The 16,660-nt window shown below is 35.5% G+C and overlaps 1 protein-coding gene across 1 annotated transcript; it reads left to right on the forward strand.

Moving 5' to 3' along the window:
- The first annotated feature begins 6,803 nt into the window (after positions 1 to 6,803).
- On the forward strand, positions 6,804 to 16,433 carry LOC124179827 (protein CREG1). Its single transcript, XM_046564603.1, has 5 exons — positions 6,804 to 7,378; positions 14,601 to 14,755; positions 15,469 to 15,588; positions 15,727 to 15,808; positions 16,051 to 16,433. The coding sequence occupies exons 1-5, from the start codon at positions 7,090 to 7,092 to the stop codon at positions 16,245 to 16,247; spliced, it is 843 nt and encodes a 280-aa protein (XP_046420559.1). The 5' UTR covers positions 6,804 to 7,089; the 3' UTR covers positions 16,248 to 16,433.
- The last annotated feature ends 227 nt before the right edge of the window (positions 16,434 to 16,660 follow it).

Raw genomic sequence — 16,660 nt, forward strand, 5'->3', positions numbered from 1 at the left:
TAATTATTTCAAATTCAATCATAATGGATCACTGAAACGCTGTCATTCAGAGAACGGCGTAACGCATGTGATGCTGCGCGTCAGTTTACTATAAGTAAGATAATCCAACAAACCTCGACAGTCGACTTGTTATTGACACAAGACATAACCTTCGTGGTCCCAGATAACGAAACGTGTCCGTGCAAAACGTCTGCTTCGCTTACTGCGATTTTTGTGTTGCGTTTTTACCGAAAATATTTTCGGAACAATTTTTCTCTTGCAAATGGACAGTAATAATTGTTTGTTATTTTGATGTAGGTATAGCAAGACTTGCTTGCATTAGTAGATATTTTACTGACAACTTTGCCTTAAAATTATTTGCTTGAGTTTTGACAGCAATTGAGGACCCGCCTTGTTTTAATATCGCTAGCAATGCTTTGCAACCATTGTGTCTTTTCGCTGCAAAATTTGCACACATGTTGTTATCTGCGGTTGTAAATATTTCCACATTTATTCCTCGTATTAGGTATCACGTAAAGCTTGGATTGTGTTCTGATAAATCATTAGCTGATATTGTTCATAAAATATGAAACAAAAAAAGACAAGTAATTATTTCGTGTGCTTGGAGAATTTTTGCAACCAACTACAAGAATGTTGATGTTCACTGTGTTTAAAGTGGGTTGTATGATTTTAAATAAAAATCCTTTTTACCTGTATCGTAATGTTTTCCAATGTGGCCTTAAAGAGTATTTTGTAATTATCTTTATATCAATGAGAACACGTCCATAAAGTCTTTCGTGCTAGATAAACTTGGTATTATACCTATTGCACAAAAAGATTATTAAGCAAACCAAGTATTTCGTAAGGGTAGATTGTTCATCTTGGCGTCTTATTCGTATTTCTAATTGCATTTGCTAACAAACTCATACAGAGTTTGAGACTTCTATAATTAGATCCGTGAATGTTGAACTATAATGTTGAGATAAGCTCGAAGAAAAATGGATCAATATTCCACTGCTTAACTGGTTTATCATTAGCAGGGCCAGGGTTGGCAGCCAAACTAGAAAACCATAGACCATTTTGTGAACATTTTAATAATTGTCAATCGACGATAAGGAGGCATTGAAAAACTCTCCTTGTCGATAGCGCCACAAAAAAAAGCTAAAACCACAACATGGAATTCCTTTTCTTATACCGGAGTTTTCGGTGTAGGATTCTGGCATAATTTGTGCGAATTATGATTACCATGTTTCGATTGTAATGCGTGACCTATAATAATAATAACGGTAATACTGATAACAACAACAATACCAAAAATAACTTCCAAAGTGGTTTCTTAAGGTCTTCAACAAGTAACAAGGAAAATTGCAGAAAACTTGCCCAGGTGTAACCGCGATCACCTCAGCTTGCCGATTCGGGACCTGAGCGACGTGACCAATCTTAAAATATTTGCCACTCGCACCCCATTGATGTGCTCGGTAAATAAGAACTTATAAGAATTCCAAAATTTACTCACATTAATTTCATTAACTCGAACAGATTTTCTGCACTCTGATTGGGAGTGACTGTTTCAGTAGATAAGAAATATTATCACACGGAAAAAATCGGTAATCTAGATTCCACTTTCTTTTTCAAATCGCCTACTAATTTGAATAATGTGGTTGATGAAATGTTCATTGTTAATTTGAATTATTAATACGCTTACGCTATACGCTTATTCACATATCAAACAGCCCTCATTCAATTTGCACCAGACAGACTAAATTCACATATTTCACTCAAACACCGAAACCATCAAATGAAATTTATCGTGGATAAGTATGAGCTCCGTTATTTACCAGAAAAAGGCCCAATGAAAAAATTTGAAACAAAAAAAATTTATGTGGGCTCAAATGTAGAAAGATCTGAAAAATATTTTCGGTATTTACAAAACCCCATGACAAATTAAAAATCGACACTAGATAGTGTTGAAATGCAAAAGGAATGCTGTCACTAATAATTCCAAATCTGGATACTCACGGCAAGAAGAACCATTTGAAGAGGAGCTGAAGAAAATTTCTAATGTCGATAGCAGTATCATGCCAGAAGTCCTACAAAGCGGTCGGTACGTGAAATTGCCAAACGTTCTTTCTGATACTTCCAGCAAAGGTTTGCGCATCGTGGTAGGAAAAAATGATGTAACAAAAATAAAGTGGTGCAGAGTGATTCCGATGATTGAACTCTACAAACAAAACCAGGAAGCAAAAGAAAGACGTCCTCAAGAAAAGTTGGAACTGATCAATCAACTCTTTGCTGTTGCGATAACTTCGAAAACATAAAAGCTAAGAATGACCAAAAATAATCGATTATCGGTTGAATCTATTATTTTTTTGGATTCGATTAGTCAATCCATCGATTAATTATTTTTAGCTTACAACTGGCCATCGCTAATGCAAACATTCGAAGCCGTGTTTTTCTGAGGAACATCTTATGATCTGTAACGATGCTAAAGGTATACTCTGTTTTTATATAGTGCTATTATTGTTAGCTTGTATTTTTTTATGAACTCGTCATTTGTAGACGTAATTATCTATAGTCTGTAGTTACATGGAATATATGATTATAAAAAGCTGTGCTGTACTGTTGATGAATACAAATTGGAGAATACTTGTTTGTGAATGACTAAGTTTAATTTAACCCTAGACGAGGCATCTCATTTTATTCGCCCTCTATGGAGCATGTGAGGTCCGTGTTAAATCACACGTCTCTTTTGTGTAAAACACGAAATTCTACGAATTTACTATCGCAATTTCGTAGAATCTATACCATTTCTTTATTTCTCCGTCAAATGGAAACGTATTTAAATGTTTTTAAGGACAGTTTGGTTTTTTTTCGCGTTCGAGATACATGGGCTTCGGTATTTCAAGACGTATACGTCAAAGTTGAAATCGACCAGAGCATCCCCTTAAAGCAAACACTTACAATTAACACTCAAGTGGCTAGTGAAACATTGAGACTAACGCAGTGTATGCCACTACTCTCACTGAAACAGGCAGTCCACGATAAGTGCACACCAGTGCAGCCAGTTGAAAACGCTATTAGATGTAAGGCATTTCAGAGGCCAGTTGACGAGAATGCCTGCTCGAAGAGAGTGTATATCGGCAGGCTACAAATGGCGTTGCTTCTTCCCGGAATCTGAACACCACGACTCTCGTCATTAACCTGTGCTGGAATAACATTCGCCCAGCACTATAATTCCAGAGCGCTTGTTGTGCAGTTCGATCAACTTGTCGGCTGACACAGCTCCATGTCGAAAAAATAACTCTGGAATCATAACCGATATCAATGCGCTGATAAATTACTTCGAAAAATATAACGGAAATTATGTAGAAAATAATCACACTACCGGCCCACCAGAAAGTAATCCGCAAGACTACACGTAAGGTTCCTATTTATGGGTTGCGATTTGGATTGCCAAGTGAGATTCCTTTCCATATAATTTATAGCATGCGTGTAATATCGATTCGACAAGTCTGACTAGTGATGTGATAGTGATGAAATTTAGTAGTATTTTTTTTTTTGTGATTGTTTATTATACTACTAGTGTCTTCAGATGGCTACATTTGGTGCTCAGTGACGAGGAAGGTATCCCTTTCTTTTTTAATATGTTATAGTACTTTTTTCATCTGCTATTAAATACTTTGAGGGGATGAAGCCACGCTCCAAAGTAAGGCATCTCAAGGGCCGATTTCGCAATTTCACCCATAAGAACATAATATTTTTTAACCAATCCAACTGAAAAAGTTTTCTCATAACGAGAAATTAAAAATGTAATTTTCTCAATTAAACAAAAAACAAAATAACTGCCAAATCGCCCCTTGACATGCCTTAACTCGGAGGGTGGTTTCACCCCCTTAAAGTGTTTAGTGTCAGATAAAAAAAATTACCTGTCGCTTAGTTTTTAGCCTACTATAACATATTAAAAAGAGAATCAAATCGGAGAGATCAACCTGGTATACCTCCCATGTGAGTGTGATTCCTTCAGTTTTCAACCAATAGCGGAAGGCAGTTGTGCGCGTTAGCACTGTTTGTGTCCCCATATTAAGACCGCAACGCTCCAATCCATTTTGCATCAAGCAATGAATATAATAATACATGTTGAGGTCAGGTATGTACTTGATCTAAAATGAAATCATCATAATAACAATTCCCGGGTAACAATTTGAAGTGGTATCTGTATGGCCGTCACATGGCCAAACCCAATTACCAACACAGCTGCTATGTGGCCAGTTGATAGTTTTACCCTGGCATGTATTCCGCAACGATAACCAATACTCGTGACTTTGAGATGGTGCCCACCTCACCAAGCTTTGTGGTTCATTTGTGGTTTTAAGTTGGCAGCTAGGTAGCAGAATTATCCAGCATTTATGAGGTTTCTTCGAGGCCACGCCAAGTTTGCAATACCAGGCTGCGTTTGTACATGCCACTTGGATGCCGGCAATTTTTCCAACTTGGTCGCCACCACGACCCAGTCAACACTCACAATCAATGTCGGATAGGCGTTTTTGAGATGTACTGTTTAAAGCGCCTATGTCGGTAATGGAGACACAAAGATCATCGGAAAAACGTCTGCGGAAAGTCAGCGACACTTTGCGAACATTTTCAGACGTCTCACTGAAACGTTACAAAGACGTACACATGGTTTGTCGACTTTCTGCAAAAATCTATGGGACTTTTGACACTCATACATCGCTACGTCTCAATAGCGGTCTCAATTACCTGTCAGACGTCGGAAGAACGTCGGATTAGATATTTTTTACCATTTTTCGGTCGTCTCACCGACAACGTCGTAAAAAACATCACCCTTTGAAGGAAAAAAACATCTTATATTTGTTTTTACATAACAATTCCCAATAAAAGATGAAAACTTTTATATTTGCAACATTATTCACTGGGTCGAATTACATTTTAACATATAAAAAAATGCAATTCCACCCTGGTGGTCTTGGCGGCTCAACCTACCAAAAGGCAGCCTGGCAACGCGAGATGGGGGCCATGTGAATACTATGTGAAGTTTAAATGTGGCCACAGCAGTTAGGACCGTATCGTGGCTATACAACTTTGCAACGTAGAAGCCGTGTATATACCACATAGCCTCGAATCATGACCCTGGCACCTCAATCCACCAAAAAACGACTTACCAACGCGAGGTGGCAGCCAACTGAAGGCCAAGTAAGATTGAGATACGGCTACCGCAGATCGTGCCGTATGACTGCCATGTAGCTTCATAAGATGACAGCCAGGTAAGTTCGTTGGCAATTAGATGCACCAAAAAGCCACATGGACGGCAAAGTAACTGCCAGGTAGAAACCACGTTGTTCCGAGACTAGCAATGCCGGCTATGCTGACTTGAATCCTACACGATGTGAACTGGTAGCGGCTACATTGAAACCATGTAGCAGAGTGACATCATGGCCATGCGGTTGCTACTAAGAGACAATGTCCAAAGGCTGGGTGGGCTCGCCGCAACATCGCCGTGTCTAAAAACCATGTTGCAGCTGTATGGTACCCAGTAGGATGGGTCAAAAAAATCAAGTATTTTTTTTTTCGGATCCGACACACGAAAACTTGTTCCTAGGTACCTCTAGAAAGTACTCACCAAGTATGAGCTATTAATATTAACGGGAAGATTATGCTCATCATAGTTTTCCATTTTCAATTTAGTATCATATGAAAATGTTCATATCTTATCAACAATAGATCGTTTAACCAATCGCAAAGTTAATATTTATAGGAAATTGAACGCTCTACAAAAATGGTCTGTTATACTTTTTTCATTAATCCAACCATTTAAAAGATATTCAAGGTCAAAGATTGAAGTATTTTAAGGAAAATAACTTTTTTGTTTTGAATTTTGGAACTTAATAAAAAATAATTATTGTCAAATGAGTTTCAATTGTTTCTATAGGAAATTGAACGCTCTACAAAAAAGGTCTCTTGTGGTTAATCGATTACTCTACTCATCCAGGTAGCACACTTGTCGACCATAGTTCGACGTATTGAAGGCAGCGTAACGTTGACAAAAAAAAGCTTAACTTGGAGTTGGCAAGAAGTCGATAAAATGGTGACTATTGGTGATGACTGTCAGTAACCCGAAAGGCGAAGCTGTTAAGCCAGTCAGGATCGAGACAATGCCAAATCGAAAATTAAACATCGTATAGAAATCGTCGTGGCGAATGTACCGGAAGCAAAAAACTTTGGTAATTACTGAAATTTCAAAAGTTTTAGTCGACTTCTATACCGTTGACTGTAAATTAACAACATAGCAGACAATTAGCTACTGGCTCTAGATACACCCTCTTGATCAATCTTCGATTAGTTGACTTCAGCTTCTGCTGGCAATAAGTTACAGAGAGATATATTTTCACCAAGGCGAGAATGCAACAATGAAATAGTGCGTCCATCGCGTGACTGAAATGTTTCAAGAAGCTCTTCTAATTACAGTAATTCGATATATCTTCATTCTACGATAGCGAGAACTTCAAACAATCGATTTATAAATATAATTCTGTACAAAAATTATAAACAAATAAAAAAGAACAATTTTTCAAAAATCGATAACGAATCTTGTACGAATCATTGGATCTAGCAAAAGAAGAGTTCAGGATGGTTGGACAGACTGCGACCGGCTGAAAATGTTACCAATCATCGTAAAAAGCGGGCGAAGCGTCATCGCGTGGCGTTTATCACAACCAGCTTACTATGATCAGAGTAACGTGTGAGAGTGACGAAGCACACAGGCGCACGCTTCCGCCAATCCGTTGTCGCGTACGAATCTCTTCTTTGTCTCTCCGCGAGTCGAAGTTCCCTCAATTTGACAAACTCATTCACGACGCGTGAGAGTGAGGAGCTAGGGCAACAGTGCCAACTGTCACTTGGCGGATTTCTGCAGTCAGGGATCACTACCGAAATATCAGTGCAAAAATCTCTCACTTCGTTACCGTAAAAAAATTAATTTTCCCATAAACTGATGCTCTCTTAAAGCAAGTACCGGTCGAATATACGTGCACAAGTCAAAGCAGTGTCCGCAATTTTTTTTTTTTATTCATAAACCAAACGCCAAACGGTCGTATGATGCATGCCCGACTAGCGCTGTTATTTTTGTGCTTCTTGGCGGCGATTCAAATTCAAACGGCCAAGTACTTGGACTCGAACGAATACGAAGAATGGGAAGAATTCAAGGAGTTTCAACGATGGAAACATTCGAAAAAACGTCAGGATCCTAAGAAATATTGGAGCCAGGACCTTGGAAGGTATAACGGCAACGAACAGGACACATACGATGACGGACTTGAAGCCGACGATCCTCCGCCTATAGACGAAGCTGCGCGCATGGCGCGTTACATTGTGAATCAAAATAGTAAGAGAACGTTTATAACTTCACGCTTTATAGACATGCGAGTAGCCATAATCGCGTCAAATTTACTGTAACTTATATGTATCACTGCATCGCGTTGCTGGTTAAATAATACATGGTTTAGTCATTTCCCAAAAAAGAAAGGTCAATACGAATTACAAAAAATTCTGTGCATCGATGTTTATGAATTGTGCATATTTGACGCATGGATCTATACAATTGATGCTATCTGAAATTCGACGACTAATTATACATATTTTTCCTCTTATAGACTCGTACAAATAATAGTCGTTTTTACAAATGTGATACGCGGTTCGTACGTTTAAATAGGTTTGATTATCAAGAATCAATTTTTTTATTAATTCTATTATGAAATAAGCATAGATCGGGTGTTTAACAAATTATCATATTTGTCAGCTTCGAAATTCTCTTCAGAATATAAAAATAGAAAATACTGAAACTATCAGTGATTCCGCGTGAAATCGGACGAGATGGTTTTCATTATTTTTTTTTTTTTTTTTTTAGTTTCGATTTGGCTGCATTCCTGATTTTTTCGAAATTTTTATCTCGATTGGTAATCTACTCTGAAATTTTCAAACAAAGTTTTGTTCGAACTTTTCAAATAAATGTAACCGGTACGAGTTCGGAAGACGTATTAACTAAATTCAAAACACGACCTTTGTTTAGAATTCAAAAAAGTTATTGATTTTAAGGAGATATATTTTCTTCAAATTCTCTCTATAAATCTATGACTCAAGTCGAAGGATATGTGTTGTGAAATTTGTCCATATTTCGTTTTGTTCGCGACTTATATCGGTTCGGAAAGTTGGAACAGTACAATTTTTGAAATCATGTAATTGAAGAACAAATTTAAATAATAATTGCTGAAAAATTAGAAATGCCCTTTTGGAGAGATCGATTGAAATTGAACAAAAATTAGGCAAATCAAAAATTTAACTTTAAAATTTTGTCCGATTTCATGTTGAAAGCCTTATAAATATAAACAAGAGCTTAGATATCGATGCTGCATTTGAAATCGCTTAAAAAATGATTAAAAATCTAGCAATTTCGTTCTATTTCACTCTTCGATGGTTTTTTTTATTCAGAAGATTACATTCCACAAGTGACTGAAACAGATTTTTATTTTTCAGTTGTAAAAATTGAATATTCGCATTCGTTGATTATGTAATCAATGTTGATGTAATGATGTAAATTTAAATATTTAAGGATGTTGATGATAAAAATAAGTGTTTCAGTGGATTTGTAAAAAATAAACTTCTGAATAAAATTAGCCATCATAAAATGAAATCCAATGAATCTACCCATTTTGAAAAGATTTGGAAAAAAGAAACGACATCTAAGCCTGTGTTTTATAATCCCAGTTATTCCGATTTTTGTATTTCTAAAAAGTTTCGGTAGCTTACAAATATAATAATTTCATAAAAACTTAATGTATAACTATCTCGGAGTAAAATTGATAGAAATTAGTCAATGTTGAGCTAACTAACTCCTCGAGCTTTCAACGTTCCAATTTTTACAACGATAACGAATGATTTAGAAGCATGTTTTGCACACCTAGCGATTGGAGTGCGTAAACAAAGACATGCACGCTCCTCACTAAAACGAATATGTAAAATTAGAACTGACTAGTATAGTGATAATACATAGTAAGGACTTGAAATAATATCGATACGAAGTTTGCCAAGTTCGCATATTTCGTCATGCTACCAATGCTAATCGAATCCGGGCGAATATTTTTGAGTACGTGAACGAATCCTTGAGTTACAACGAGGTTTAAGTTAGTAGGGTGAACATAACGAAACGTGGTTTTAAAATCACTCTATCACAATATTACAGTTGGTTTGTTAGGGTCATTGTTGCAAAATAAGTGTATGCTTACAATTAGTTTGCCTTGTTTGAAGATTTAAGGTCGACACAAGACTGAAGCTAGCAACCAAACGTTCCAACGTTCGCTCGAACAAGGTAGTGAATACCGAAAATCAATATTTCGTGAAATACCCTAAGCCCCTGATACTTTTATAGAATCATGAGGATAAAACTAAACTGCATTTTTCTATTTCCAAAAAGTTTAACGTGTTCAGCTGCTAACTCTGGCTGCTAGCTTCAGTTTCTTAGGTTTGGCGGTTCACTGCATTTTTAACAGGACTCAGTTGCAAATAAGTAATGTCTTTTAAGGGGATCCCCAACCTTATTTTCTAGCTATACGAAGTAACGATGTCCCAGAGCTGAAACTTTTTTAATACGGGATTTTATTATTTACGTGGAATTCAACTGTCAAAAAATAAAAAAAAAATTAAACAAACAATTGTGGTACAATCTGTTTAATTTGTTTTTCATCGAAAAAAAATTACGTATCGCATAATCCATACGATTGATCCTTCGAAATCGAATTTGCAACATGTACAAATTTTTTTCACAGTTTTAAACTAATTTTTGGCATTTTCGATGTATTTTTTTCCCTTCAAAACATTGTTGTTTTGCTCGATGTCAACGGCACACGAATATTCCATTATGCATTTATCATTTTTATTCCTAATATCACAGTAGAATATCATCACTATCCTACATGCATGTAATGTACTTCCGAACGACTGTCCTCCTACACCGTCTGACAGGTACTTACAACATTTATATTCAATGATTTATCGCTAAATCAGACGTCACTCTGAAATTGAAATCATGCTCTTGTGAACGGTGCCTATTCAGGTAAATATAGTAGATCACTTCTCCTCTTTGAAAGTCACCAGTATCAGACTTTCAATACACGGCATTGAAGCGTCGTTTATAGTAGTTGCGTATTGTATACATTCGTGTTTCAGCTCTACTTCTTCTATCCGTATCACACCAGTCGGGCATAAAAATTCCGGCGAAAACAAAAGAGTCTTCGTATTACAAAAATTTACTACGTAAGATATGGAAGAGTAACAATTGTACCACCAAAATGAGAGACGAGTCCACTCTTTTGGAGATCCATTAAGAATTAGATATTATAAAACGTGTATCATCAATTTCCATGCGTCTTTTTTTTTATGAAATTCATCCTTCTTATGCATGCAATATTCAAAATGTCATCTGCATATAAGATCTGTGACAATGTTTGACTGTGGCGATAGGGTTTAAGTATCAATATACGTATGACGAGTATTACGGGCAACGTAAGTAGACAGTCATCAAACAGTGTATATTTCAAGCGAAAAAACAATGTTTCGGAGGTTAAAAAAAAAACATCAGATAGGCCAAAAATTAAATTAAAAATCTGAAAAAATTTGTACGTGTTGCAAATTCGATTTCGTAAGACAAATCGTATGGATTTTGCGATATCGCATTTTTTCCGATGAAAAATTAATTAAACAGACCTTACCATAATTGTTTCATTTTTTATTTTTTAATAGTTGAATTCTACGTAAAAAATAAATACACCGTGTTAAAAAAGTTTCAGCTCTGGGACCTCGTTGCTTCATGTTAGCTAGCAATGAAGGTTTGGGATCCACTTGAGCAAGGTAGAAATACTTTTAATGAGAAATCTTACGGCTCAAATGGTATCATAATTGTGCAAGATTTAATGTTTAAATAATAATTATAAATAATAATTGTGTGCTCGTTAAAACGGATTCGTACCTCGATTGGTTTAGAATATATTCATTACGGTAGAATTAATAAAGTAACATGGACGATGAGATACCACAGCGCTGCAGTCGAAATGATCATCGAATTTTTTAGAGATCTGAAATATGAATCAGAGTCATCGAATATTTAAATCTGCAATACTGCAATCCCAGATACTTTGAAGTGGCATAGAATTATACCGAACACACAAATGTTCCAAAGATATTCTTTCGATGGTTCAGATAACATTAATTATCTTCTTAGAAATATGATGAAAAGTATTCCTTGAACGTCCGTATACTGTACATAAATTAACTATATTAAATTTCGAGATTCAATCAACATTATAAGTGCGAATACCGGTGATTATATATTCCAATATTTGTTCGAAGCGTTCGATTTTTCGTTCATTACTTGATGACCTTTTCAAGATTCTGCCAATGAAAAAATGTAATAAATATTGATAGAAATCCGAAGATGGGATTTAAGTACGAAACTTATACCCAATAGCTTTTAACTGGGTGCACCAACAATTGGTACGCATCTACTACGCTTACCCTGCAGTTTTTGAATAAGTTTTAAGTTTGAGACGTTAATATAACGATGAATTTTTCAGAAGTATAGCTACTTGGCGAATTTCAGATTGTCTGAAATTCAGTAACCCATATTAAAGTAAAGTATGATACTAATTCAAGGTCGTTTTAAAGTTCTACGTAAATACTGATACTCCATGCATTAATTAAATTTTCTCAAGGTTTATTTAACGAATACCTATACGCTTTTTTATGCTGAGATAGCATGAAAATACTTAAATGATTCCTAGTTTTATCCTGGACAACAGAATTTAGTATTAGAACATGCCGGTACATGGGGAAGAACTCGATACTTTACGACGATGAGAGTTTAGAGCACAACCAAACTGTAATGTAAATTACGTAGCAATACTATCAATGTATGCTATTATTGAACAACCAATATACATATAATGGCAAAGTTAGGATTCACTTGACCCTGTGACTTGGCGAGGTTGAAGTTAGTAACATTATTGTAACGAAATGTTGAGAAAATATCGCTGTTTTCTTATTTTTACAATGATTGTGAAAGAAGTTGGATTGCCAAGTATGAGCATATTTCGTTTTACTGAATTTTAAACAGTCCCAAGATTACAAGTCGACGCTTTTTCGGCTGCTACTAACTTCAACACGATATAATTTGTGGGTCAGAGAGCATCAAATGTATTTTTAAACTTCTGAATTTAATCTGCAAAATATTGCGCAATGCTTCGCAAAATATGCGCGCAACAAAATGCATATAATTTTACTAAATAAATTGTGCGGCTAGTTACAAATGTATAGCATTCTTCATTCGTCTGACCGGAGTATTTAGACATGTAAATAGAAAAATGCATTTACTAGAAATCATTACCAACAGCAATATGAATGTGTTTTAACCGATTTTGTGAGTATTACAGCAAATATTACAGGAGTTTTTACTGTACGGTCAGTATAAGAAACGATGGAAGAACGAAAACTTGGCGCGATGTTCTATATATTTTTTTGAGAAATAATATTCAACGAAAGAGTTTAACAATTTTCGAAATTTTTACATATATTTAAAATATGAAATAAAAATAATGTAAATTAAATAGGGATGTATTGAATTACAGTAACTCCATATACGGTTTCTTGCTCTTTCAAAATCTTTTAAATTCCAAGTATTTGTATTACTGATCAAAGTTCGAGAATTATTTTGATAGCTGTTCTGCAAAGAATGTAAGACCGATCAAGTCAATCTCTCGATCAATGTTATCACATATATGCAACATGATAACAAAGAACGGTAGAGCTGACAGGTATAAATTATCATTTATCAGTACACCCATACCTCGCTTTACGGCCTAGATATGTTCCGGGAAAGTTGGCCGTAAATTGAAAAACCGTATAACGAATCAATTATTTCTCCACAAGCCTATACAAATTCAATAGGATCCATCCCAATTTTTTCTAAAATAATACAGTTTTTAATTCATAAAGTTCTTTTTTCCCTGTAAAATGCTTAAATAAAAATAACTTTTTTGGCCGCAAAACGAAACATTGTAGGCCTTAAATCGTAAAGGCGCTATACTTAAAAAAGGCCGTTACAGCGAAATGCCGTATAAAGAGGTATAAGTGTATTCTCATTGTTATCACCTGTATCTGAGAAATCAGTAAACACATATACATATATATATATACATATTAAACAGACCTTACCATAATTATATCAAGAATACTTTTTAATTATGTACACTTAAACCAGTCGTTTTATCATTCGTTGGACGAAAAAATGAGCAAATGTGCTAGATTACTTTATCAAAATTTTATTTAAATTTTGAAGCCATCAGTTCCATTCTCCTCCACAAATAACGTACAAATAACGTGCATTTGTCAGTATGATGATGGAGACAGAGAATTATGGTGAAATGGTAAAATGGAACAAGCTCTGAGGTTCTCTTGTGACGGAACCATATTTCACCTTTACATGCAGACTAGAATCAATTAATTAGTAATTAAAAAGAAAAAGCAGCTAAAATACAAAGACCTCATTCAATATTATCATGTCATTATGACTTTGACGAAGATTATCTCTTACATTATCTCTCAGTGGTAATATTTTCTTCTGAGAGAAGTATGCGTATTTTTTGTATTGAGGAATTGCGTATGTATAATAATATACAAATACGAGTTGTACGAGAGTCGTAAATTGTGTAATTTCAGAAGACGTAGACAGATAACACGCGTCACTATGTTGTAGCGAACTCACATCTTTAATGTGTGTGTAGATTGTAATATTTTCTTCATAATCTACTGTGATATGCGTTGAGAGTAAACCATCACCGCTGCACAATGGAATAAACTGTGTTTACATTTCAGTTATCAACAGCTGATACCTCACGGTATGATATATCACATTAGCAATAAATTGTTTTGTGCAATTAATGCATCTAGCGAAGTTGACTCGACAGTTTCAATATTGCAGAGGTTGCAGGCACATGTAATATAAGTCACTAGAAGCACATTTTTCCGATCATTATATAATCTCGGTTCTTGTGATTGTACTGTTAATGTTTTCAAATAATTCCGTGTTTATCTGGGCTGTTCCATGCGATGACCCAGACAGATCTTTGACTGTTAGTTGACGAATTTTACACCTGTGTGGAGTCCAATCTTTGGATACCATATGAGGATGCCAGTCAGTCTTTACCGATCGAGTAGAATGTCAGTCATTTCGACTATTATCTATTAGCGGAAACATACCAGTTTTCAAGGAAGACTTCAAATTCCCAGTAACGAATCAAAGTAGATCCATTGCACCCCAACATTTGGTGGCAGCCTCACTGCAGATATCGGTTGCATGGGATCTTTTTTGTTGATAAGTCAAGTTTCAACTGACTGTTCAATCTATCATGATATTGTTGCACCCGTTTCACCGGGATTTTCATTAGTTCACCCCTGAGACATGGTCACAGTATTCGTTTACTTCCATACTTCTGAATAATTGGATTTAAAAACTACTTATGAATTTGTTACACAACTGAGCGGTACTTGTGTTCTTTCAGACTGGACGTCAATCGCAACGCTAAGCAGTATCCCTAAAGTGAGATCTTATCCGTTCGTAAATGTGGTGTCCTACGGCGATGGGCCACTTCTTAATGGCACAGGCATGCCCTACATTTTCATCACACCTTTGGATTATACGGCTCAAGATCTTGCCGTAAGTTTTGAAATGAAATGGCTTCCTTAAAAGTTTTAGAGTATTTCAACTATATAAATTACGGTACAGCCGCTTTTTGGGTTTACAATAATTAACGCATTAGTATCCTCTATGTATGGATACAAGACACCAGGGAAGGTGAAATGAGTCAGATTTATTATTAATAATATAAGAAAATAATGATAAGGTATGGAAGTGTATAAGGTAGTCGATTTGAGGAAGTGGATTATGATCGTTATGAATTTGTACGCTTTGACGTCGAAGTGTTTAAAATGGAAATGATGGTCATTGATACAATGAACATAAGATCTATATGAGGAATTTGTAGTAATTTTATGATTTTCGAAAATTCTCATTTTCACCATTCGAAACTGAATGGTCTTCATTTTTAGTTACGCTATTTTTATCAAATTGTGCATAAAGCAATTTAAGCATAACACTTTAGATTTTCATGAATAATCGGAAAAAGGTCCTATAAAAATCCAGAGCTGTATGGTTAATCGATTAATTGTTCGGCTTGCATAAAAACTAAACAAACTCAATATTTATAGTTTGCTTACCATTATTTGACATATGGATGCTCCATCACAGTCTCTATCTAAAGATTGAAACATATACTGCATGTACATGCATCATTCCATGTATATATCCCATATTATTTACGTCTTATTTATTTATTCAGACTATTTTTCTCCTTTTCTCTTCTCCTATAGAAAGACTCTCGGGCAACCTTGTCTATGACCCTAGCTGAGGGTGAATACTGTGCCAAAAAATTATACGATCCTATGGACCCTCGATGTGCCCGGGTTTATTTGACGGGAAAAATCAAGGCTGTAAGTAAAACAAATTGTACAATGACAGGAATCGTCACTCAATAATAATATAAAAATGCAAGCTGTATTATACAATTGCAAAAAATAACGGAAACGATTGATAAACAAATATTAATATTAAAATTGCTCTTTTCTCAGATAAAAAATAATACTGCTGAATACGATGTAGCTAAAAATGCAGTGTTCACGAGGCATCCTTGGCTAGCACACATGCCCGCGGGTAAGAATTTATTCTGGATATACATATAATTGTTTCAGAAATTTTCATAAATAATCGTAGCAGATAGCTATTTTTGTATAAAGGGCGTAAAGTGTTATGCCCGTGATGTGAACAATATGTTTCATCTTATGTAGGCGTAAAACGGGATTTTAAGATCCAGGCGCGGGCGTAAAATCCCGTTTTCGACCTACTATGACGAAAAGTAAATTGAATTTACATCCATACCCATGCCTACGTTACAGATCACCACTTTTTCTTCGCTAAATTGAAGATTGTTCAAATTGCTTTACTGGACACTTTCGGCGGGCCGAAGTACATAAGCTTGAAAGATTACTTCACCGCGAACCAAATCCCAAAGGCCTTTCAAAAAACCGAACCGACCAACAGTTTCGCCGACGGATCATCTGAATCAGGATATCTGGAGGTGACAATAGTGTAATTTTTCAATAGCAATTTTGTATCGGATAAGTGGCTCCGCCACAATAACTTCCCGCAGACACAGTGATTATAGGTATACCGGTAATACAATTGTAATGTATAAAACAATATATCTGTATGAATTACGTTGAGAGTTGAAGTGAGTGCCAAATTGATAAAATATAAATATAATTCGTTATACAAATAACCAGTGGCATGTAATTTTATCCCTGTATTTGTTAAATTGAATAAATATAGATAATAAATATAAAAAAGATAAACAAAGACCTATTCACATCAATCGATGTTGAGATCTTTCTCATAGCCAGGTAGAATTCATCTGTAATGCTCCACATAGGTACGCAGGAAAACTATTCTTTCGTACAAATTTCATACGAGGTAAAAGAGTAACGGGTCTATGAAAAGTATCGTAGC

Source organism: Neodiprion fabricii, chromosome 4 (genome assembly GCF_021155785.1).
Source record: "Neodiprion fabricii isolate iyNeoFabr1 chromosome 4, iyNeoFabr1.1, whole genome shotgun sequence".
Classification (NCBI taxonomy): Eukaryota; Metazoa; Arthropoda; class Insecta; order Hymenoptera; family Diprionidae; genus Neodiprion; species Neodiprion fabricii.

What these genes read in the sequence shown, in the direction of transcription:
- LOC124179827 (XM_046564603.1), top strand. Translation starts at nt 7,090, where the DNA reads ATGATGCATGCCCGACTAGCGCTGTTATTTTTGTGCTTCTTGGCGGCG. An exon ending in TTACATTGTGAATCAAAATA is followed by an intron (nt 7,379 to 14,600) that starts GTAAGAGAACGT and finishes GTGTTCTTTCAG; the next exon opens with ACTGGACGTCAATCGCAACG. An exon ending in ATACGGCTCAAGATCTTGCC is followed by an intron (nt 14,756 to 15,468) that starts GTAAGTTTTGAA and finishes CTTCTCCTATAG; the next exon opens with AAAGACTCTCGGGCAACCTT.